Below are 25118 nucleotides of genomic sequence, written 5' to 3'. Positions count from 1 at the left end.
AGGTGAGTAAAGGAGTGTGAATATGTGTGTGCATGGTGCCTCGCTATGAACTGGCGTCACAGAAGTAATGAACTTGCGTCATACAAGGTAACTAAAATGAAGGCACGATGAGTAGACAGAATTGTAGTTTATTAGGGTTTACGTAGAGTTTACACAACCTCATGCCACAGCAGATTCAAAAATGCTAATCCATGCCTTCACTGGAGGTAGCAAACCCTGAACTCTGATCAAGGATCTGGGACACAAACCGCTTCGGGCAACCTCGTGTAAAAGTGCATGGAGTTTATAGTAAACAGATATTATGATACTTCATAAAATATCTTCGTTATTCCAGTGAGTGCGTTCTCGGGGGGGGGATGGGAAGGAGAAGATTATATTGGGGTGGGGGGTGTTTACAGAGAACAGGTAACAATGTTCACAGTCATACAAATGAAAGTCATGTACAGTAAAAACACTATCAGCAACTTGATCACTGGTTTCCTCTTTCACAGTACATATTTGACAAAGCATCCTGTTAGAAAGGGTAAACCTACTAAAAAGTGTAAAAGCAGTTTGCTTTCTTTAAAAAACAACAACAACCACCCCAAATACACTAGATTTATCAGTAGTGGTTATTGTTGCACTTAAAAAGTCCCTGAATAATGAGTTGTGTTTGACTTGAGAGTGACAAGACTGCTGTTTTGAGCATGTGCGTTCCTGTCTTCTAGGTTAAAACCTTTCCTAGTGAAGAATTGATTTGACTTACCATAAGCATAACCTTCCTTATTTTTTAGACTGAAATGCTAATTTTAAAAAGTCAACTATTTTATTAAACGTAAAACATGCATCTGCGCATTCAAATGATGAATCTAATGATGACGGGGCTATTTCTTTTAAAGCACATGCTTATTAATAGGGAGGAGAAAGAATTCCCCAAGAGAGATTTGTTTAACTGGATTTTCTTCAGGCAAACACGAAAGCAATCGTGATTTCTCATGCTCGGCCTTAAGTATGTTCGTAATATGCTCATGATGAGAAAACTGGCACTTCATAAACCCACTCGTCACCCTGTTATTAAAGTAGCAATACCTCAATTCAACTGCTATACGGTTTAAATAACGGGACCACAAGCAAAAGACACCACATATATGTTTTTGTGTGTGTGTGTGTGTGTGTGTGAGATGTCACTATACTGATTCTTATCACTTGGCATATTGCCGAAGTGTGCGTCTGAAGTTATATCCATAGTGGTTCTGTTCCCTTGTAGTTGCTGATGAATAAGCAACGTTAAAACAAAAGTAGAAGGTTAAAACCGTACATCCTGAACTTTTTGCCTAGAGAAGACAGCAGGCCCGGAACATCATCATCCCAGAAGATGATGTCACCTGCAGCGTGACGCTCTCGTTGGCGGAGATGAACAGCACGGAACCCCTGTGCAGCATGATGTCTGAGAGCGCGCTGGCCTCGCCCTGGATCACTAATAGGATGGACGCACAGTCCAAAGGGCTCATTGTGTACTGCTTCACAGATGGAGGGACCTGGAGATAGAGCATAGCAAAAATATTCAACTGTACTGTACAGGAATCCCCAAAACAGTCAGTACGTTTACATGGACAACAATATTCCGATATTAACCCGACACAGACGATACTCTGATTAAGAAACTAGCATGTAAACAGCGATTATTGATGACCTTAATCCGATTAAAGCCATACTCTAAGTAAACACAATTGGAATTAAGACGTGTGGAGTATTCCTGTTTTATTCGCATTACAGACACGTACACACCTTAATCACACTATTAACGTCGTGTGGGAGTTCTCACCGCATTTTGCGACAGGACACGTACACACACGGCAGCGCTCAACCGTTTGACGGTAAACAAGAGAGCACGGCTGCGTCCCAAACCGCATACTTACTGCTATGTAGTAGGTGAAATACATGTATTTCTGCTACTATATAGTAATATAGTAAGACCAACTGTATGTCGATACGTGAAATTCTGGAGGAACGGCGTGGCGCGGTGACGTAATGACGTGTGACGTTAATCGATCTATGTTCTATAACGTGTAAAACAGGAACATGAAAGGAGTATTCTAAAAGCGACACATGTAAACACCTTGATCACAATACTGTCATTCAGAATAAGGTAAATAATTAGATTACTGCTGTCCATGTAAACGTAGTCACTGTTACCACAGGACAGATGTAGGCCATCGTTTTACTAACAGAGAACCTGGTTAAACTAGGAAATGAACGCAGTGTACTCTGTGCTTCTGTAGTACCCAGAACTGCTGTATCCAATGTAATAGAAGTAGAAGCAAAAGAAAGCGATTTCTTTCTCTTACTTATTTATTATTTTTTTTATTTTACCCAAGATTTTCTCCCTAATTTAGTCTTGACCAATTCCCACCTATCAGTCAGCTCTCTATCACGCAGCAGCTACTAACCAGACCACATGCTTCCTCTGAGCTGACTGCATCGTTTTAAACTGCTGCTTGTGCAGTGTCAGGGCGGCGGTGTAACACACTCGGTATCCAATATTTACCCACTTCCACATACACACGCCCATGATTGCGTAGTGTTCCTGTGATTGATAGGGGATAGAGAGTATGCCACCCTGACCAGTCCGTACAAGATTTCGCAGAGTTTTTTTCCGTGATTGTTTTGGCCAAAAATGGTTGATTTTGTTCTCAGTTTATTTATTTATTTATTTATTTCCAAAATTGTAGTTGCACGAGAGTTCTGCACGCTCTTTCACAGTGGTGTTTGTTGGTAAATGCGACCTTTTAGCTGTACTCAAATTTTGTGCTCTTGGACTCCTGGCCACGGATGGCTGTGGCATTGCCAGGATTCGAACTCGAGCTCTCCAGACGATATGACGAACGCTTTTCTGATGCGCTACACAGCAGCCCATTTTTCTCTTGCAATGTAAACCATGGCACGTAATGTTACAGCTTTAAAGTGTCAGTCATTCATTTTCAGGGTCACGGTGCATCTGAAGCCTCAGAAACCCGAGCTCAGGATTGAACTAAAGCTGTGAGGCGACAAAAATACCCAGTGCACTGCCTGAAAGTGCAACAGAAGCCCTAATTCTGCTTTCCTCAGTTCCTCAGACACAGAAACACAATCCCACAGCTAGGAAGACCTGATGAAGAACTACTCTCGAACTGTCTCGAGCCTATAGCTTGTGTGAACCCTGTGTAACTTACCTGTATCCTCATGACGGTGAAGTCCGGTACAGGAGGGTCGTACAGGTGAACGCAGGGGTCTGAAGGGTCCTGAACTGAGGGAAATTTTTTGGCACTGGCTGGAGCAGGACTGTAGTTTAACATTTCACACAACGTGTTCACATCGATGTACTTCGGGGTCAGTCCGGCACGCACCGTGTTATCCGAACAGGCCATGCATTCAACGCAATCTGGAAGATGAGTTATGGTCAGTATTTGTGTTTCATTTCAGGTTTTCATTAAAAAAAAAGAAACTGATGAACTCGATGAAACAATGACTAATCTATCTAGTCTATCTATCATCCAAGTAGAAATGACTTGGAGATGATGCATGTTCTCAACGCCGTTCTCTATGAAATGTTTGCAAGGCCTCCCGTGATGCCTCAAACAGGAACGCTCCAAGGCGGATGTATGGATGATCTTATAGATTTTAAATGAGTACGTTGCTTCCAGTGGGTTATAACTGATGTATTGTCAGGGTCAGTGGAAACTCCTGCGTCTGACTCGATGTGTCCAACGTACTTGACTTCAGCTTTGCGGATTTGACATTTCTCAATTGAAACCTTGAGGCGAACCTCTTCAAGCCTGTCGAGGACTTTCAAAAGGCGCTCCTTACACTTTGCATACACAGTAATATGGCATTTACTGGAAATATCATACGTAATTATAACTAACCTTTTCCTGGCCAAAAAAAAAAAAAGTAAGTTGGAAACCTTATAATTTCAATGTCATGTCGTATTCAAGGTCCTGTTCCTCTTGAAATGTACACTCAGTGGTCAGTTTAATAGGAACACCTGTACATCTGCTCATTTATGCATTTGTCCAATCAACCGATCATGTGACAGGTCAAGAGGATCAGAGGAGAATGACCAGACTGGTTCAAGCTACCAGGAAGGATATAGTAACTCAAATAATCACTCTTTAGATTAGAAAAAGAACAGGTGTTTTTTTTTTTCCCCCCTAATCTTCAGCTGTCCAGTTTCAGTGAGTCTGTGTCCATTATAGCCTCAGATTCCTGTTCTTGGCTGACAGGAGTGGAACATGATGTGGCCTTCTGCTGTTGTAGCTCATCCACCTCAAGGTTCGATGTGTTGTGCGTGCCGAGATGCTTTTCTGCTCACCCCGCTTGTAAAGAGTGATTATATGAGTTACTATTGATTGGATAAATTGGGGTTTTTTTTTTGATCGGTTGATTGGATAATTGCATAAATGAGCAGATGAATAGGTGTTCCTATTAATATGACCAATGAGTGTACATTTCAGGAGGAGCAGGATCTGAATACGACATGATATTGAAATGATAAGGTTCCAACTTAATTTTTGTTAAATTGTTGCAAATAAACAGATAAAAGGAGAGAGTAACCTCCAGACAGGTAGGCATGAGGTTCATTAGCTCCCAGAAACATGGCCTGTCCTGGTTGAAGCACGATGCGGTTCAGGAAGTAGATGGAGAAACAGCCGATATCACCCGGGTACTGGGAGTGGAGCCGAAGCAGCAGCTCTCCGTTATTGCGTGATGTGTCTTTACCTGCTGCCTCTACGACAATAAGAGCATGAATTCATTTTTTTCCATTCAAATAACATACAGCCAGTGTTACGTCTCGCACGGCACAAGGTAAAGTACAGCTAGAAAGTGACATTTCAAGATCTTACCTTCTTCCAAGACTCTTTTCACAAGCATGTTCAGCTGATCTACAAATACTTTCTTCTCACAGTTCATCATCCTGCTGAAGCACTTCTTCAGTGCCAGAGAGGCACGGGCAGGGTTATCCCTGCTGCTCTGCAGCTCATCCGCGGCCTCATTACCTACCAGAGCATGGAATTCTGGGACATCTGATAAAACAAATATATATATATTTTTTAAAAAGACAGATTTAGAAAAATGTACATGCAACAATGAGAACACTGACATACTTTACACACACTGGGCTGATCATATAGCACTGTAACAATGTACTGTGATGCAATATGGTGTGTAAAATCACTGTGTTCATCACTCACTTTTGAGAAAGGAAATGATTTCCTCCACCGGCCGAAAACCACAGAGGCCTTCGAACTCGGTCAGTGCAATCGCCATCTCGGGCTTATGATTGTTATCGGGGTAGTGTTCGGGGAATTGCGCATGTAGCTTAGCTGCTAGCTCCTGAGAAGTATTTAGTAACTGATTAGAAGCTGAGAATATGCTTTAAATAGAACGTATTGTACAGTGAAGTACAGTGTAGAGGTCGACCGATCGATCGGTTTTGCAGATTAATCAGCACAGATGACCGATCGTTGGAACTATCGGTCATGGGCAAAAATCCACACCGATAGTTTTCCCTGGTTGCGTCCGTTGCGTGAGCGGCCTCTAGAGGCGAAATAAAAACGATCGCTGATGAATTTTGTTGTGCTATTTGAAGTGTTTTTTTATTCACTTTGTATGTCTCTAATTTTACTGGTTATTGTGGAGTATTACTTTTTGGTTCAGTTTGTATGTATATCTGTTATTTACGTTAATATTTATTTAATTTTAAACAGTACAGTACATTTTCACGGTACAGTCAGTGCTGTTTATTTTTGTAATAAAGTTCAGCAGTATTTTACTTTGACCGTTATGTTTTCATTCAGTATCGATTAAAAAAAAAAAAACTATCGGTCGATTAATCGGTTATCCGCAGGTAGGTACTGCCCGACTTAGTTATCTGTAAAAATCCACTATCGGTCCACCTCTAGTACAATCTATGTATTATTCTACAGTACAGTATGTTAACCCTTCTATACTCACTCTGTTGGGATGAGCTTGGATGGACAGCGCAGTGTTGACGGACAGCACTTTAAACAAGAAGGGGAGCTGTCCCTGAAATGTGTCTTTGACCTTTGACCCCAAACACGCTGGGTAATCAGCGATCCACTGGCCCAGTGTCCTCTGTGATATTCGATTGTCTTTGATAAGAGCATCTCCCTTAGGGTGGGCACCCATCCAAAGCTAATAAACACACATACTATATATTACAACATGCTCTAGAGACTAACTGCAGATTTATGAACAACTGTAGACTTTTTATTAGGTGATGATGGAACCCAGAGTCAGCCAAGATACAACTAACTAAACAGCCTGAGTGTCTAATTATTAACCCCCCTACCCTTTAATGATTATGCCAAAAGAAATGAGCCTACTAAGACAAAAGCTTCTATAGATTTTTCCACATTCTGTACACCTTCACACAGGCCCTGCTTGACTTATGACATTTATATGTGTCTCACAGGAGGGGTTCCATTACTTTAAATAGACCCAGTAGTTTTGTTAGGATCCAGGCCAAGACGAGAATAGACATCTTACAAAGACCAAGCCTATTTATGGATTTGTTCAGCTAAACGGTATGCGTCAGTTCAATTCATTTGAAATGTATAGCACTTTTAACGATACACACCGTCATAAAGCAGCTTTATAAAAATCTGGATGTAGATTTAGATCCCAAACGAGCAAGCCAGATATGACAGTAGCAAGGAAAAACTCCCAGAGATGACACAAGGAAGAGGAGAATCCAGACTCAAAAGGATTCTCCTCTTCTATAAAATAACGACTCTTCGACAACTATGCAGTATACTGTGATTGCAGTCTACACTTTCCAGGTGAGATTATCCACTGAAGCAAGGTGTGGGCTGAATCTATTAACAAACCAGTGATTAAAATCCTCACTGATTAAAACCTCGACGTGGGATTCATTCGAACTATTAATACTGAGACTAATCGTGGACAGAACTTTTTTCCTTTCCTTCTGACTGAAAATAAAACAAAGTATTTTTTTCTGCCACCAACCTAATAGACGCTGCCATTGTGGCAACCACGTCATGTCAGCTGCAAGAATCAAGTGAATCCTAACGTAAGATTAATCTGTACGACTAATCAAGCAGGATTACAGTTAATGTAAGTAGCCAAAAGTATGTGGACACCCGGCAATATGTGCTTTTCTCCCCCAAACGCTTGCCACATAGTCGGAAGCACAACTGTATAGGATGTCTCAGTATGCTGTAACTTGAACTAAGAGGCCAAAACCTGTTCCCGAAGGGGTGGCACCACTACTATAAAAGTGGTGCGGCAAATTTTTTATCTGAGCTAAGAGGTACGTGTCATTTTTCTATACACCCAATAACAGGGCACAACACAACTTTTAATGAGCGTCAGCGTAGTTTGTTTCAACCTCACAACCATCAGTTCACATTTTATTCCTCGAGCGGCTCATAACAGCCAAAAATTCGTCCACAAAGTCAGATACCACTCATTCTAAAATATGTTTTAAAAATTGAAGAAATGTTCATGTTCTGCGATTTCTCACTGTCTGCTGCGCTAAACATTTTTCCAGCAAGCCTTACTTACTTTCTTTGAAGGATGTCATTTGAGGAATGTCCCTGTAATCGATTCAGAATACAGAATATGTGCATATGTCACTTAAAATATTGAAACGTTAGAGATACTGACTCAACACACGTTTATTAAGCAGAAGTGAGCACCAAAGCGCGATTAACCCTTTATCGCTCCCAGAAGAGTGGAGGTTATTATAACAGCAGATAGGATGTTCAACTGGCACATGTGGGTGTGACGGTCAGGTGTCCACATACTTTTGACCATATAGTGTGTATCAGATGAATCAAAAGCAAGATGACCTAATGATCAGGAAAGCCTGGATCAGTGATCAGCTCTAACAAGAACACATGCTTACCTCGGCATATGGTCTGTCATCCTGTATGACAGCTTGAGGATCTCCACCTAGGACCAGCTTAGCCACCTCACTGTCCAGCCCCACCTTCCCCCAGGCATAGTTTTGGACAAGGCATGACAGCGGAAACACTACAGACACACAAAAAGGTTCAGATAGTACGTTTCCCTGTCTACCTCACACTGTCGTGCTCTGAGATCTAAAATAAGCGTTTAATTGTCTGTCATGGTCCAGCAGCAGGGCTTTCTCAGGTCCTACTGCGGCTACTGGCAAATCCACACTGACAGTCAGCTGCACTGCGCTATGGAGCCCAAGTGCACAATAAACACAGTCACTAACACACACACACTACACAGACACAGACACGCTCATCCTGACCGCTTTCATTTAATGTAACTGATGTAAAAAAGAAAATGAAAGCCGAATGAAAATAGTGGAGGAAACCCACCTCTCACTTCCTCCATCTCTGCAATGGTGGCGCTATCGCTGGTGTGACGTCACACGACGGCTACCAAACCGGAAATCCATCATGTTTTACACAACTAATAATGTTATGATATAAAATTCTCACCAAAAAGGCTTTCAAATAATTTAACCATTACCCGTGTTTATATGTTTTGTCGTTTTTAACTCTAATCCCGTTCATATTAGACGTTAACATTGTGAATAATATATACTCTATACTATACTGGGGGGGGCGCGAATAATTTTATTATTTAATTATTTTTAAATTAATTTGTGAATATTCAAATCTCCACAGAGTGATGTAAAAAAATTATTTATATATGCATTTTAAATATATAGATTTTTTTTAACGTGTAACGCGTGACGCGTAGGTCAGCCTGATGCGCATGCGCAGTGTGTATCAACTGCGGAAGTGCGTAGAGCCGTTCCAACGTTTGCAACTGCTACACGACGGATCTGTTTATTATATTTCAGTTCCGGATAAACCTCCGTTAGGATGTCAGGTTTCGAGAATAACTTTGACTACCCAGTAGACGTCAACCCTTTTCAGGTAAGACGGTAAGATTTGTAGGGATAAAACGGTAAGGTTTGTAGGGATAAAACGGTGTATGTAAATCTCCTTACACACCGAGTTTGAGTGAAATTCGACAGGAAGCCAATGATGTGGGATAGGCACAGATTCGGGTGGGATGCATCATGTGATTGACATGTCCGTGAGCCAATCAGCGCTCGGCTTCGAGGGCGGATTGGTAATGTTGGAGGAAGTGATTCGGGCAATTCTTTGTCATGTTACAAAGATTACAGCGGCGTTGGCATGAAAACGTATTTATTATTGTGGTATTTTGCACACCCCCGTGTATACCTGTTCGTTTATTTTTATTCCATTAAGTTCTTAATTGAGTTTAGACTGGCTGGTTTTATTTAATGGTGTAGGCCTTCAAGCCTGCTGCGCCAACAGAATGAAACATAAACCACACCACATCTGACTGGCATGAAGTTGATATTCAGATAAACAGTGTACTATATTTACCATATATCATACCAAATATACCAATAAAATATACACCATACTTTAAATCTTAATAGCATTTGATGAGTCACTTAGTTATACAACCAAATGTAAAGTGTTGATCTAGGTGTCAGGTATGATGCACAAACATTTTTGATATTTATTAAAATAAATATCACACTTTACAGTTGGGTTTGTGACTGTAAGTCATCCCCTTCAAATCTTATTAAGCTTTAAATTATGGTATATTTTGTGTACGAGTCCATTCTGTAGTGAAATATGTGGCAATATTTGCATATGATTTGCTATTTTATGAAATATGATAAGTCTAAAAGGTGTGCATTATAGCTGACACCTACATGAACAGTTGGTTTTGTGACTGTTAATCATTCTCTTCAAAAACTATTGAAGATAGAAACATGTATGCGAATATCGTATTTAAATTGAGACGTTTCCTTAATTTGCAAAGATCGAATATACGTCAAGCCAAATTTATGCCAGTCCACATCTGCATAACAACCCCAGTGTCATGAGGGTAGAGCCTTCATTTGAAACTCGGTGTGTTTCTCTACTGTATGGTATTCATGTGTATGATTTTGCTTCACAGAAATACAGGAAAGTAGTGTACCGCCGTCTGTAGAGGCGTAAAATCTACAAGTCTTATATTAATTGTTTAGCAGAAGTGTTCCCGTTCAGTTCTTTTACGTGGGTTGATGTTAAGCAGTGTATCTAATATCCACATATAATTAAAAGAATACAATATTAAGTGAAACTGTTCATTTAGGCGCACAATTCGGGCTTTTCCTCTTTTTGTATCCCTTCAAGGTGAGGTGCAGTGTTTAATAAAGGCAAGAAATTCTGTCAGAAATCCCTTATGTTATGATTATCCGTTTGTCTCGGCGAAAAAAATAGATCGCTCATGTTTCCGAACATCCAAATTTATGGCACATTTAGCTCACGTATTGGAACAGGACAATGGAGCAGGTGGCTTTCTCTCCCCCTCCTAAAACTTTGCTTTGGGAAGTGAACGTTCCTCTTGTTGTCTTTGTGACGTGACTGCTCTTAATGTTTGCTTACAGGGCGTGAGCGATTATTCTAAAATAGAGTGAATGGGTTCAGTGGACTAGCCAGTTATTTAATTAGGCAATTCAGTAAAAAAAAAAAATTCTTCAATGGCTGAGAGGAACTGCTGGTTAGGTTAGTCTATAGCCTAGAGCACGGTCTGGGGTCTAGCTGACTGAACAGAGCTGTCTTGGTCAGGTACAAGGTGCTGTCTTTTGAATATATTCGTGTAAAAGGATTAGCAGAACTATTTAACTTGGGGAGGGGGAAAAAAAATCTCGTCCCTCGTGTGGTTGTGTAACGTCTACTCCAGTAAAACTTTGTGAGAATTCTACCAGGTGTGATCCGAGATGACTCGATCTTTTGGATGTGTTCGATGGCGTGAGGTTAATTTGTAGTTCTGAACTCTGGAAATTGAAGGCGGGAACGCTCCGTAAATATTTGATTCAGTTTATGCTGTGTCATGTCCGGTGGATATTAAAAATTGGACACACCCCTGTTAAAATGGCAGGTTTTTGTGATTGGAAAAAGTGAACCCAAGATAAAGAACTTTTTCCCCACCCTAAGTGTGAATGTATAGAAACTAAGTAGGGGGGCAATAAACAGGTCGCATAAGTTTGCACACCCTTTTATAATTGAGTACGTGGCTGTGTTCAGAATGAACCAATCACATTCAATCTCATGTTCAAAAGTAATTGTTATACATCTGTCATCAATGAAATTATTCAGATTAACCCCAAATAAAGATCAGCTGTTTCTCTAGGTTTTTTCTGTACGTCTTCTCGGTTTCATCTGACTGCTGAAGCCACACAGAGCTGACAGTGCATGTGCAGGGTCTCACTGTCGAAAGGACTGAATCAGGAGAGTGGTATAAAAGTATTTACAAAACATTAGTTATACCATGGAACACTGTGAAGGCCATCAACAACAAGTGGAGAAAATGGAGCAGCACAGTGACATCACCAAGGACGGGACGTCCGTCCAAAATTGACAAAAGGACAAGACAAAAACTTACCAGGGAGGCTGACAGGAGACCTACATCAAAATTAAAGGAGCTGCAGGAATGTCCGTCATGTACTGATTACTCTGTGCATGTGACAAGAATCTCTTGTATTCTTCACATGTCTGGGCTATGGGGTAGGGTGAAGCCTTTTCTCACAAAAATCATCCAAGCTCAACTGAATCACCCCAAACTGTGTGGCAAAATGTGTTGTAGTCTGATGTGACCAATTCTGCCCAGACCTGAATCCAACTACAAATCAGTGGGGTGACCTGAAGATCATTCAATCTAGAATGTTTTTGCACCAAAGAGTGGACAAAAGATAAGCCACGTTGATAGACTCTTACCCAAAAAGACTGAGTAGTGTAATAAAATCAAAAGGTGCTTCAACAAAGTCTTTGTTCACGGGTGTGCACACTTATGCAACTAGGTTATTGTAAGTTTATTTTTCTTTACTTATAAATGTTTCTGATTTGTTTTTCACGTTATTTGTTTACTTTGCAATTTCACATTGAAGGCAGGAAAAGATCTGACATGGTTTATCTTGGCTTCATTCCTTTACGTTACAAAACCCTGCCATTTTAACAGGGTGGTTTGGAATTTTTTAAATACATTGTACATTGCATAATAACCCCCCCCCCCCCCCCCCCCCCCCCCCCCTTTTTTTTTTGTGCTTTGTAATGTGGTGGTGTAATTTGGGTTTTAAAACCATGTGACTTGCCACTGAAGGATCTAAACAACGACCTTTTGCATATGGGTTATGAAAACATGTGTATATACTACAATAGATTACATCCTGTGGTTTTTGCAGAGTCATGTGCACCTTGTTTTGCTATGAATGATGACGCTACACGTTTGGTATTTTGCCTTTTATCTCCAGCCATCAATAATACATTGCTCCAGCTGATTCAGTATTAAATATTTAGATGATGAATGACTAAGCGATTCTAATGATAGGTGATTATAAGTGATTTATGCATACTTGTCCTACACAGTTTGTGAGCTGCACATATCTAAGAGCTGAATCACAGAATCCTAATAAACCGTGACGTGTGGCGTTCTCTTTCAGGATCCATCTGTCACACAGGTGACTCATCCTGGAGTGGATCATGTGCAGCAATACCAGCCTTTCCCTGGCAACGACTCTGTAAGTATTCATAACAGAATAAGAAATATCTCAAATGAAGGGATGTCGGGGAAAGAAAAGGAAGTCCAACGGGAGGAGAAAATAATTTGGACCAGAGGTTTGCAGCGGGACCTGGATGCAGTGCAACCCAAGGGGGTGGTGGGTGGTGGTGGTGGGGGGGGTACAGTGATTATCTTTCGTGCATGAGAGCGGGTGAAGATATGAAGCTCAAGGTTGAAAATCTGACCTGGTGATTAGCGTGGGAGTGTACTGGGAAAAGTGGGTTGCTTGTGTGGCATGCTGCGCATTTGTTCTTCAGTCAAATCCTTCTAGATTAGTCCTAATCAGGGTTGCTGTGTTTTGAGTGACTAATTTGTTAATATTTTGAGGAAATACAGGGTGCCCCAAAAGTCTCTATACACAGGCGACTATGTTTGCTAGTACCACGTCAGTTGTGCCTTCGTCAGTGGATGTTCGTGGACGTCCACTTCCTGTTTGGGGAAAGCAGGGAATTAGGGAATTTATCCCTAATGAATTCATATATTTAAAATCTATATCCTGAGACAATGTCTGTTGTTAAACTATACAAATACAATTGAATTGAATTGTTTGGTCAACAACACTTCCAGTCTTTTTGAATTTGTTAATAAGTTTGGCAACAGAGTCGTGTGTGTGTGTGTGTGTGTGTGTGTGTGTGTGTGGGATTTGTGTGCCATGTTGCCACGTTTCCTGTTAAATTTTATCGCAACCTTGTGACAGTTTCCTGATCCAGCCATGAGAATGATCTCAATACGTTCTTTTTTTTTTTTTTGTCAATGGCGTTCTTAAAGGCCATCTAATATATATAATATATATAAATAAAATATACACACACTACCGGTCAAAAGTTTTGGGACGCTCGACTGAAATGTTTCTCATGATCTTAAAAAGCTTTTGATCTGAAGGTGTGTGATTAAATGTTTGAAATCGGTGTTGTAGACAAAAATATCATCGTGCCGGCGTAGTCATTTCTTTCATTAGAAAACTAACATTTTGTTTACAAAATATCTTTTTTTAAACCGACTACTCGGAGCGAAAAATTCCGAAAAGCAGCCGATAAGAGTCCGGCGTCGGTGTGAACTCCTTTAATACTGTTTAAAAAGCATCTCAGGGGAAATTCGTCAAGAAATCGGTCGAGAAAACGCCAAGAATACATTTCTGGAAATTATAGACTAAAAGGGCGTCTACTTTAAAGATGCTAAAATATTGATTTATTTTGAATTTTTTTTTTTTTATCACAACATAATTCCCATAGTTCCATTTGTGTTACTCCAGAGTTTTGATGAGTTTATTATTATTCTAATATGTGTGGAAAATAAAAATAAAAAATGAGTGTGTCTAAACCGGTTGTGTATATATAAAATATAAACGAAATATCAAAAATTTTGGAAGGCATTTTGCTGAAAAGTGTTACTTTCCCTAACGTATGGAGCTTTTTTCGACACCCTGTAGAACCAATTAAGTTCTTTAGGAAATATTGTACGCAGATACAAACCGATTGAGTAACTGTAGGAGGAGGTGAGAATGTCCCACACACAGTCCCTACCTTTAGCATTTACCCCTTCCTCCTGTTTATACACTTTGCAGAAAATGTCTTCTAGGAAATAGAAGGGTTGCAACAAGGGTTGTCTTTTTTTCTGTGTCAGGTCTGTTTGTGCCATCTCTAGATTGGTATCTATAGAAAACAACCGATACACATATGATGACACAAGAGATTGACTAAGATGGGTTGAATAAAATAAAATGACAAACAAATAAACCAGCGGGTGGCTCTTTGGGACCATCTGTTAAACCTTGCATGCGTTCTCTGGTCGTTGGAGTTAAGTTTAACCTTTAACTGTCGTGTGTGTTTTGTTAATTGTGTGTAGGAAGGCACCACTATCCCAGCCTCTACCGTCCCGTCCCAGCCTGCTGTGCTGCAGCCTTCTTTGGAGCCCAGCCCTCAGGTCAGCATCACGCAAGAGCGTGCGAAATAGCAGTATAATGAAATGGCTACAGTGCAGCTATTTGTGGACCCTTCCACTATGTGATGCACAGTACACATTAGCTGAACGTACGTATAAACCCCTGTGCTGCACCCACAGGCAGCTGCAGCCACAGGCCAGGCCAATCTGCTGAGACAGCAGGAGGAGCTGGAGAGGAAAGCAGCCGAGCTCGAGCGCAGAGAACAGGAGCTACAGACCAGAGAGCGAGTTACAGGTACTGTGCGCAGCCTCTATAATGGACATGCATCAAAGTAATATAAATGTATGTAGGTATTTTAGGTGGGGTGCATACGTTCCACTTCCTCTCCACAGGCAAAGAGAACAACTGGCCCCCATTGCCCAAAGTATTCCCCATAAAGCCATGCTTCTACCAGGACTTCTCAGAGGAAATTCCAGAGCAGCACAGACGTCTCTGCAAAATGATGTATTACCTGTGGATGCGTATGTATTTACAAAATCTTATTTAAAAAAAAGAAAAGGTCATTTTAATTGTCATATCTTTAAAGCGAAAAATTCAAATGTGCTCAGTTTTCCCTGTTCGGTTTACATTGGAGTTATGATAGTAACGTTGCCAATAGGGGTGGGGTTGCAGTATGATGGTGGGGGATTGCAGTATGATGGTGGGGGATTGCAGTATGATGGTGGGGGATTGCAGTATGATGGGGGGGATTGCAGTAGGGTGGAGGGGATTGCAGTATGGTGGGGGAATTGCAGTATGCTGGTGGGGGGACTGCAGTATGGTGGGGGGATTGCAGTATGCTGGTGGGGGGGATTGCAGTATGCTGGTGGGGGGGATTGCAGTATGCTGGTGGGGGGGACTGCAGTATGGTGGGGGGGACTGCAGTATGGTGGGGGGGACTGCAGTATGCTGGTGGGGGGGACTGCAGTATGCTGGTGGGGGGGACTGCAGTATGCTGGTGGGGGGGGACTGCAGTATGCTGGTGGGGGGGGACTGCAGTATGCTGGTGGGGGGGGACTGCAGTATGGTGGGGGGGACTGCAGTATGCTGGTGGGGGGGACTGCAGTATGGTGGGGGGGACTGCAGTATGGTGGTGGGGGGGACTGCAGTATGGTGGTGGGGGGGACTGCAGTATGCTGGTGGGGGGGACTGCAGTATGGTGGGGGGACTGCAGTATGCTGGTGGGGGGGACTGCAGTATGGTGGGGGGATTGCAGTATGCTGGGGGGATTGCAGTATGCTGGTGGGGGGGACTGCAGTATGCTGGTGGGGGGGACTGCAGTATGCTGGTGGGGGGGGACTGCAGTATGCTGGTGGGGGGGGACTGCAGTATGGTGGGGGGGACTGCAGTATGCTGGTGGGGGGGACTGCAGTATGCTGGTGGGGGGGACTGCAGTATGGTGGGGGGACTGCAGTATGCTGGTGGGGGGGACTGCAGTATGGTGGGGGGTTTGCAGTATGCTGGTGGGATTGCAGTATGCTGGTGGGGGGGACTGCAGTATGGTGGGGGATTGCAGTATGTTGGTGGGATTGCAGTATGCTGGTGGGGGGATTGCAGTATGCTGGTGGGGGGGGGGGTGCAGTATGGAGTGGGGGACTGCAGAATGGTGGGGGGATTGCAGTATGGTGGTGGGGGGGACTGGTGAATGGTGGGGGGGATTGCAGTATGCTGGTGGGGGGGATTGCAGTATGCTGGTGGGGGGTTTGCAGTATGATGGGGGGAGGGGTTTGCAGTATTATGGGGGATTGCAGTATGGTGGTGGGGACTGGAGAATGGTGGGGGGGATTGCAGTATGGTGGTGGGGGGGATTGCAGTATGGTGGTGGGGGGGATTGCAGTATGCTGGTGGGGGGGATTGCAGTATGCTGGTGGGGGGGAATGCAGAATGGTGGGGGGTTTGCAGTATGATGGGGGAGGGGTTTGCAGTATGATGGGGGGATTGCACTATGCTGGTGGGGGGGACTGCAGAATGGTGGGGGGGGGATTGCAGTATGCTGGTGGGGGGGGTTGCAGTATGCTGGTGGTGGGGGGGATGCAGTATGGAGTGGGAGACTGCAGAATGGTGGGGGGATTGCAGTATGGTGGAGGGGAGTAGGGTTTGCAGTATCAAAATGATTGGTGAAACAAACATGGACTAAAGTTTAACTTGTGTTCAGCTGTGAATGTCTGAGGTGAGTGTATTGTGAGTGACTACGTTTACATGGACAGCAGTAATCTAATTATTGACCTTAATCTGAGTAAGATAACAATGTGATTAAGGTGTTTACATGAGTCGCTTTTAGAATACTCCTGTCATGTTCTTGTTTTACATGTTTTAGAACATAATTAGATTAACAGCACACGTCATTACGTCACCGCGCCACGCCGTCCGACGTCCCTCAAGAATTTCACGTATCAACATACAGTTGGTCTTTGTTATGGTACCGTATACAGTTTCTGGTGTTTTTATTAATTTTGTTTACGAACGCTTCAAGTGCGGTTAATTATTTGTCATACTGTACGTGCTAATAGACAACTGCTTGAAGCGGTGGGTGTGTCCCAAATCGCGTAGTTACCGTCTATATAGTAGCCAAGATACATGTATTTTTCCCCACTACAGGCCTATAGTAGGAAAGTATGCGATTTGGGACACAGCCGAACTCTCTTGTTCGCCGTAAAACTGCCGTGTGAGATCGTGTCCTGTCGCAAAATGCGCTGAAAACTCTCACACGACGTTCATGATGTGATTAAGGTGTTTACATGTCACTACTACACGTCCTTAATGCCACTAAAACAGGAGTACTCCACCTGTCTTAATTCGATTATTGCTTACTTCGATTATGACCTTAATCAGATTAAGGTAATTAAAAATTGCTGTTTACATGGTAGTTTCTTAATTAGAGTATGGTCTTAATCGGATTAAGAGTGGATTATTGTTGTCCATGTAATCACAGCTAGTGTGGAAGAAAAAGAACCAAGAAAGGGGTCAATAGTAACGCCTAGGTGTTACACTACTGATGAGGGAAAATAATGATCGATCAGTGTGCTCTTGATTTAGGGCCAATAATTATTTCACATTCTTCGTTGCTTTAGAAAACTTGCCATTCAGTCATATAGTTTTATATCTGGACTACATGACGTAAGAGCAGGTGGTGGTATGCTTGTGGTGGATCTAGGCTTACATAAATCTGAGTATCATCATACCAAATAAGAGTGAACACTGAGATTGTGATGCTGTGTGATGTGACTCAGAGACACTGGGTAAATAATGGAAAAGACAGGGCCAAGAACTGATCCTGAGCTGCAGAAGCATTGGCTGGTTTTTGATTCCTGATTGTGACAAATTGGTGTCTGTTGAACAAGAGCTTAAGTCTGTAGCCTCAATAGATATGGCAAACGCATATGCTGTGATTCACAGTATTGAAGGCGGCACCTCAGAGAGATGAGATCACTGAAACGTGTTCGTGTGAGTGTGTCCTGGGTGCTGTGAAGTGTTTGAAAGCCAGAGTGAAATATTTCAAAAAAGTATTATTATTCAGCAAGGTTTGTAACTGTGACGCAACTACATTTTCACCAATAGAAAGGTAACTCTAGAAAGGTAGAGTAAAATTAGGTTGATAGTTTTCCAGTAAGGCAGGGTTAAGATTCCTAAGAATGGGTGTGGCAGCTGCTGTGATAAAAGCAACAGGGATATCTAACCTGAATCAAGTGACCGAGATGTCAGACGACTTGCTGGTCACACCCAAACTATTGTATACTTGTGTATTCTGCTCTTATTTCATATCCAAGTACTGTTGTCTTTTGTCCCTTCTTTCCTTCTTTATCTCTTACTTTCTCAGTGTATTGTGTGACACTGTTTTTAAACGTACTGGCGTGTCTGGCGTACTTCACGGTTAAAGCCGATTACGGAGTGGATTTTGGCCTCTCCATTCTGTGGTTCATCCTCTTCACCCCCTGCTCTTTCCTCTGCTGGTTCCGGCCCGTCTACAAGGCTTTCAAGTGAGGATCTCTACAGTTTTACGCAGCCATATTAAACTGGGAACTGCATTAGAAATATCAGAGGTCGACCGATTAGTGGATTTTACAGATACTGATAACTAACTAAGCCGGTAACCGATTAATCGACCGATTTAGGTTTTTAAAATCGATACTGAAGGAAAAGTAAAATACTGCTGAACTTTACTACATAAATAAACAGTACTGACTGTAGCATGATAATGTACTGTACTTTTTAAAAACGAAATAAATATTAATATATATAAAAGTAAATAATAGATCTACAATCAAACTGAACCAAAAAGTAAGACTCGAAAAATAGAGACATCCAAAATTAATTAAAAAAAAACACTTCAGAACAAAATTTGTCAGCGATGGTTTTCATTTCGCCTCTAGAGGCTGCTCTCGTACTGTATAATAATGACAGCGGACCCTTCTCAACGGTCACAACCGGGAAAAACTATCGGTGTGGATTTTTCCGATAACCGAATAGTTCCAGCGATCAGTTACCGGTGCTTATTAATCTGCAAAACCGATCGATCAGTCGACCTCAAATTAGTGTTGATGTTAGTTTTCATTTTGGATTATGTTGGCAGTTTATTGATTATAACATAGATGTGTCGGGAGATCTGTACCTCATAATATAAAAATGTTTCGAGATGGAAGCGTCCCGTGTTGTGTAGGATTTTGCCGTTGAATTTTCTAACTGATGTTTTGTCTTTTCTCTTTCAGGTCCGACAGCTCCTTCAGTTTCTTTTCCTTCTTCTTTATCTTCTTTTCCCAAGTTGTGGTGATGATTATTCAGTCTGTCGGTATACCCCGATGGGGCAACAGGTGAGTGCGCAAACTCCTATAATCTGTCAGTTTTATTATTATTATTTTTAAAAAATCCTTTTCTGGGATGTTGTAGTGAGAATATGTGCATTGGAGAGGCGTGAGGAAGTGCATCTCTTGAACAAACATGAAACTTGTTAAATATTTGCACAACTTTACCATGTAATTGTCCTTGAATCGGTACCTAAAGAACCCTTCTTTTTAATAAAAATAAATGAACCCAATAACTGAAAGAAACAGTAAACTTTCCTTGTAAAGCTCTCCTTGATTCAGTTGAACAGCTGAACGTTTTGTTCACAGCAAATACGGAGATGATTAATTGAAACGTCTTTAAACGTTGCTGGGATCACTCTGCTCACCTATGCGTCTTTATTGGTCAGAAGGTGTGGATTAATTCTCTATAACGGCTCAGACAGTAAGTTCTGCCGCAAGGCAAATCGCAGGTTTATTTTAACGCACTCGTTCGAATACGTTTCTGTAGTCACAGCTTACGCAGGGACGTGTATGACATGTAAACTGATTTTTTTAAAAAAAACGTGTAATTGTTGATCTGGTGAAGTTTTCTGTACAGAGACGTTTATTTGACATTTATGGAAAAAGTCTCAGGTGTCTGCTTTTTTATTTTATTTTATTTTTTTTAAATAGTCCGAGGTAAAGCTGTAACCTTCCAACATGTGAGGAGTCTTCAGGACAGATAGGCTGTATTGATTTGTCATAATAACTACAAGATAGAGCCGTTCTTTATTTAAATGTTTTGTGGGGGAGGGGAATCGTTTGCAATTCGCTGTAGTATAAGAGGAATAAAATACACTACGTATATGAACATCCTGTCCCAGCTTTATTCCCACTTTTGCTGTTATAATAAGCTCCACTCTTCTGGGAAGGCTTTCCACTAGATTTTGGAGCATGGCCGTGTGGATTTGTGTTCATTCGGCTACAAGAGCATTAATAATTTCGGAGGTCTGGGGTGCAGTCGGTGTTCAGTGGGGTTGAGGTCAGGGATCTGTGCAGGATACTCGAGTTCTTGCACATAAAACTTGGCAAACCGTGTCTTCACGGAGTTCGCTTTGTGAACAGCGGTATTGTCATGCAGGAACAGGTTTGGGCCTGTTGGGTTCCAGTGAAGGGGAAATTATTAATGCTACACATCCTGTACAACTGTGCGCTTCCGACTTGTAGAAAATGTGTGCGATGGTCAGGTGTGCACATACTTCAGGATGTGCTGTTATTGGAAAGTAACTTCAGGGGTAACGGTATCTCTGCTCACACCTGAAAGGTCTGTGAGAAGACATTAGCATGTGAATATTGCAGCCTTATGAAATCTCGCGCTAGAGTCCAGTATAGAAATAAACAAACAGGATATCGGTTTCTGCGTATTTGGTGGAAGCCGTCGATGCTGTGACACGAAATGCTTTGTATTTCCGTCAAAGTGAGGAACACCAGCTGCTGAATTCATTAGTTCAGTGAAGTTCAGGTTCTTGTGGTGTTCTGTAGTACATTCACCAGCATTGAGATTACATATACATGTAAAAAATAAAAAAAATCTTTTTTTAAATGAAGGCAACATTTGATAAAGGGGTGTGCTTACTTCCTCAGAGAAGCTTATGATTATTTTTTTAACCCAAGAGCTCTTTTTTTCTGGCCTCTCACTTGTGGAACAGGAGTCTTTGTGCTGATCTCTAAGGCTTCTGCTCTGTCTATGCTGAAGGCTCCATCTCCTTGCATTAACACCTATCGGGCCTTTCTGCGCTTTCCTCCTCTGTATCTGAAGTAGGTCTCTCCCTGCATCTGTGCGCTCTGTCGCCTCATTTTCTCTCTCCTGCTTCATTTATCTTCATCACGCTAGTCATCTTTTTGACCTGGCCGGTTTACTAAAGGATTTCCGTCGTTACACTCCCGCTGTTGTGTTTACAGCGGTTGGATTTCGGCTCTCACGGAGATCAGCGGCCACCTGGCGGTGAGCGCAGTAATGATGGTGGTCGCAGTGTTCTTCACCGTGTGCGCCGTGCTGTCGGTCATCCTTCTTAAAATGGTACGTCTTGTTTTTTTTTTTGTTTGTTTTTATTTTTTAAATATCGCTTGATTTATCCTAGTGTCACTTCTGAGCCGTCGCCGCAACTGTTTTCAGGTTCACTCTCATTACCGCCACACCGGTGCGAGCTTCCAGAAAGCGCAGCAGGAGTTTTCTCAGGGCGTGCTCACCAATCGCACGTTCCAGACGGCAGCGGCGAGCGCGGCCACGTCAGCAGCCCAGAGTTCCCTCCAGAGGAACTGAAACTCGGCAGAGAACAGCCCGAATCCCCTCAGAGCCACAGCGCCGAAGCGCACGCCTGTGCAGGCTGTGCCGCTCCCCCGTAACGCTTTGGCCTTCAGACTGCAGTCAACACTTTGGGAGTTCACATATAGAGTATGTGAAGCTGAGGGGGTGGAGTTGCAGCACTCAGTAACATGTCTGTATGTTTGTATGTATGCTTTCAGTTTGAATGGGTATTGTGATAGATATATATATATATATGTTGTTGTTGTTGTTTGTTTTGTTTTTTTTGCCGAAAACTAAATTAATAATTAGTCATGTTGGTGAAGGGACAACAGAATGAACAATGAACAGACTTTTCTCCTAAGTGATGTCCGCTTATCTGGGATCGTTTGCTTTCATTTGGCTAATAAGTTGTGCTTGGAGCTTTAATTAGTAACGCCTCCGAACAGTGGACTTGTTGTGCCTTGCAAGTTCAGCCTTTATTGTATTCATTTCTTACATTCTGTCCAAGTGCCATTCATTCTTGGGGGAAAAACAAACAAACAAACAAATTTAAGGGGAACTGTTGCATTCGTTCAAGAGTCAAATGTACAGATGAATGAATTATTCTAAAACAGCACTGGAATTGTAAAGTTCGACCGTATTTCACGTAGCGAGTCGGTCTGATGTTCGAGTCAAAATAAAAGACGGCTAATTTTTGTATACCGCATGATGAAGGATAAATATCCGAACGCTGGTGTCTGATCTCTGCCTTGCCTGTAAATATATGAAAAGATTGAAATATTATCTAACGTTGATTTAATAGTGGCCTTTTTGAGTTTGATTACGCTTCTCGGAAGAAAAAAAAATCTTAGCATGTTTGAATTTTCTAAGCAGAAAATGTTTTTTTTTTTTTTTTGCACCTTAAGGATTGGATTCATAAATAAAATGAACAGTAACAGGTTTTGTGAAATTTATAAAATTGTGTATTTTGTCTGATTTATTCTCAGATCTAGCGATTAAGCAAATAAAATTAATAATTTTTTTTTAATGCACCTTTTATCAAATTAAAGTATTGGGTTGTTAGAACAAGCGCGCACACACACTGATAAAGCAACACAAATTGCACAGGTTAAGACGAATTACAAAAATGTATTTATTTATTTTTTTTGGAACAACATATTTTCCACTGGACTGTCACATCATTGTACAACAGCAAAAATAAGCAGTATGAGCTCATAGTACAAGGACAAATCAAACGACAGGGTTCATAAAACTGTCTCCGTTATTACAGAAAATAGCTTCGTTTTTACATGACATCAGTGTTTCCTTTTTAAACTCCATACAAAATGTGCAACTGAAGTTCTGATGGTTCCAGCGGACGTTTGGAGAGTTCGACAAATCCATTCGCTAACACGCTTACAAACACTTTATCCATTAGCAGGGTTTCTGACCGTCACGTTAACATTCATTTGGATGAAACGATGGAAATGGAGCTGGCGCTCTAGAGTTCATATGCTCTGGCGGTAGGTCAGGAGGCGTGATGGGAACAGAAGGTCGGTGGGGACTTTGTATATCATAATTTACAAATCAACATACTTACCTTTTATTTAAAAAAAACAAAAAACAAACACGATATAAAAAGTGTCTTTCGGAAATGTAGAAAGGAGAAAATTGGTGCATTACTTAAAAAGTCAGGTCAGAAGAAAAAAAAACCACATCTTATTGACGTCTTCATTCAGTTTGCGGTGCTTCCAGCTCGCACAGATGAATCATGAGCAGACGAGGTGTTCAAGGTGACGCTCAAGGTCCAAATGCGTCATGTCTCCATCCACCGTGTAAACTCCAGCACTGTAGACTTGATGCAATCGCTCAAAACGAGTTTTTTGTTTGTTTTTTTAATTAGCAAAAATAGCCTTTACATCCTACTATACACATCAGTATTGGAGCATGTAGACTCCTGTAATATAATTTATGATGCATATTTAGAGTTTCATGCTACAAGTTTCCCTTGGAGAGAACGCACGGCATCGTGTCTCTCTAATCCAAGGAACATATTCATTCTTCAGTGTAGAGTTTTAAACAATACAGCCATTTTAAACCGAAGGCAACGTCCATGCTCGTATGAACAAGACACTCGCTACCTTTCACGTGTAGGGGAAATGTAAACGGCATGGCGACTTGAAATGGAGTCCATAAAAATCCACACCTTTCAAATGGCGTGTACAGATTTACAAATGAGCACGTAAAATGTAAAGAACAAAAATAATATATGCATACTGTATACACAGAAACAAAACACAAAAATACCGACATGGAGTCGTGAAGCTACAACAGTAAAAACGTCCGGTTTCCTCAGAGTACTTGCTTTCGATTGGTGAAACCTCTGCAACTGTTCACCTCGCCTCGGCTGCTCATCCGGAGAAATGCAGAACCAAATATCCGAAACACGTCCTCTTGCCCGTCGCTTTGAAAATAACGTCTGGCTGGTTCCTTTATATATATATATAAAAAAAAAAAAACACACACCTCGAGGCTTTCCTCAGAGTTTACGTTCGGCCGCTGTGGATGGGGGTTAACGAGTTCAGGCCGTCGTGATGGCGTTCAGGTCTTTCATCAAGCCCTCCAGATGTGCCATCTCCTCTGACAGCTCATCTGTCCTGTAGGCCTTAGAGAGAGGCATGCAGGGGAGCGTCGGGGTTAGAGTTATGGCCACAGCGAAGGATGCAGCGTGAGAGGAAAAGAGGAAGCGAGACACACGGAGGATGTAATAAAGGATGATGGAGGTAGATGCAAGAGCAGGTAGAGAGGACGCAAATGGAAAAAGGGAGACGTATCAGTGGAACTGAGGTGAAAGATAAAACACACACACACACACACACGCACACACACACACACACACATATATATATGTTTTGACAAAGCAGTGAGTGTTGATGGGATGGAATTTGATATTAAAACATGAAAATGCCATTTTGTTTGGTTATTCGTTATTTATACAAATTTAGTATGGGTTTAGTAAGTAAACAGTTTGAATTAAGCCAAGCAGCAAATCCATGTAAAAAGAAACGAGGGCAAAAAAAAATAAATAAAATAAAAACGTTTAGAAATATTTTCAGCATTTAAAGAACAATAGAGTGATTTGTGTAAGGGACACACATTTGTTCTGCACGGCGTGGAGGCAAAGACGCGCTTGCCTCCGCGGAGTGCGCTAAAACCGTGTAACGCACGCCTAGCCGTGGATTATCCCGCGTATACCGTGGTGAATTCGCCAGCGCTGACAAGGTAAAGCGGTCCTTTATGTTCGCAGCGCAAAATCTGACTGAAAAGATACCAATAGCGGTTCATTTTCGTCTGTTATTTCATATACGGGTCGTTAGATCTAGAATCCTGCTCTAAACCATACACGGAGATAAAGTAGTGCGATAAGATTACATTTATTTGAATTAGTTATACTAAATAGTTATTAGAGAGAGAGACAGAGAGAGATTGTGTGTGAGAATTACCCGAGTCTGTGCCGCAT

The 25118-nt window shown here is 41.8% G+C and overlaps 3 protein-coding genes across 10 annotated transcripts in view; 1 reads left to right on the top strand and 2 right to left on the bottom strand.

Annotated features, from left to right (window-relative positions):
- Nucleotides 1-112: 112 nt before the first annotated feature.
- Nucleotides 113-8472, bottom strand: mpi (mannose phosphate isomerase). Its single transcript, XM_017486190.2, has 8 exons — nucleotides 8355-8472; nucleotides 7910-8037; nucleotides 5974-6174; nucleotides 5211-5352; nucleotides 4863-5042; nucleotides 4573-4746; nucleotides 3192-3400; nucleotides 113-1517 (listed from the first exon to the last, which is right to left on the bottom strand). The coding sequence occupies exons 1-8, from the start codon at nucleotides 8368-8370 to the stop codon at nucleotides 1314-1316; spliced, it is 1254 nt and encodes a 417-aa protein (XP_017341679.2). The 5' UTR covers nucleotides 8371-8472; the 3' UTR covers nucleotides 113-1313.
- A 289-nt stretch (nucleotides 8473-8761) lies between these two features.
- scamp2 (secretory carrier membrane protein 2) lies at nucleotides 8762-22577 on the top strand. The gene is made up of 9 exons (XM_017485855.3): nucleotides 8762-8921; nucleotides 12512-12589; nucleotides 14476-14553; nucleotides 14692-14806; nucleotides 14905-15033; nucleotides 18369-18528; nucleotides 19258-19359; nucleotides 21274-21391; nucleotides 21488-22577. Exons 1-9 carry the CDS (start codon nucleotides 8868-8870, stop codon nucleotides 21632-21634), a joined length of 981 nt encoding a protein of 326 aa, XP_017341344.1. The 5' UTR covers nucleotides 8762-8867; the 3' UTR covers nucleotides 21635-22577.
- LOC108275206 (neogenin) overlaps nucleotides 22079-25118 on the bottom strand; it is a 136729-nt gene continuing 133689 nt past the window's right edge. For 7 of the 8 annotated variants that reach the window (XM_017485845.3, XM_017485852.3, XM_017485854.3 and 4 more), the window contains one exon: nucleotides 22079-24263. In XM_017485845.3, the coding sequence (XP_017341334.1) occupies nucleotides 24180-24263 (84 nt within the window). In that variant the 3' untranslated portion in view covers nucleotides 22079-24179. The remainder of the gene's footprint in view (nucleotides 24264-25118) is intronic. The other variant, XM_017485850.3, reaches the window with a different exon arrangement.

Source organism: Ictalurus punctatus, chromosome 14 (genome assembly GCF_001660625.3).
Source record: "Ictalurus punctatus breed USDA103 chromosome 14, Coco_2.0, whole genome shotgun sequence".
NCBI lineage: Eukaryota > Metazoa > Chordata > Actinopteri > Siluriformes > Ictaluridae > Ictalurus > Ictalurus punctatus.
The sequence above is the reverse complement of the archived record's forward strand: the minus strand, read 5'-3'. Positions and strand labels throughout refer to the sequence as shown.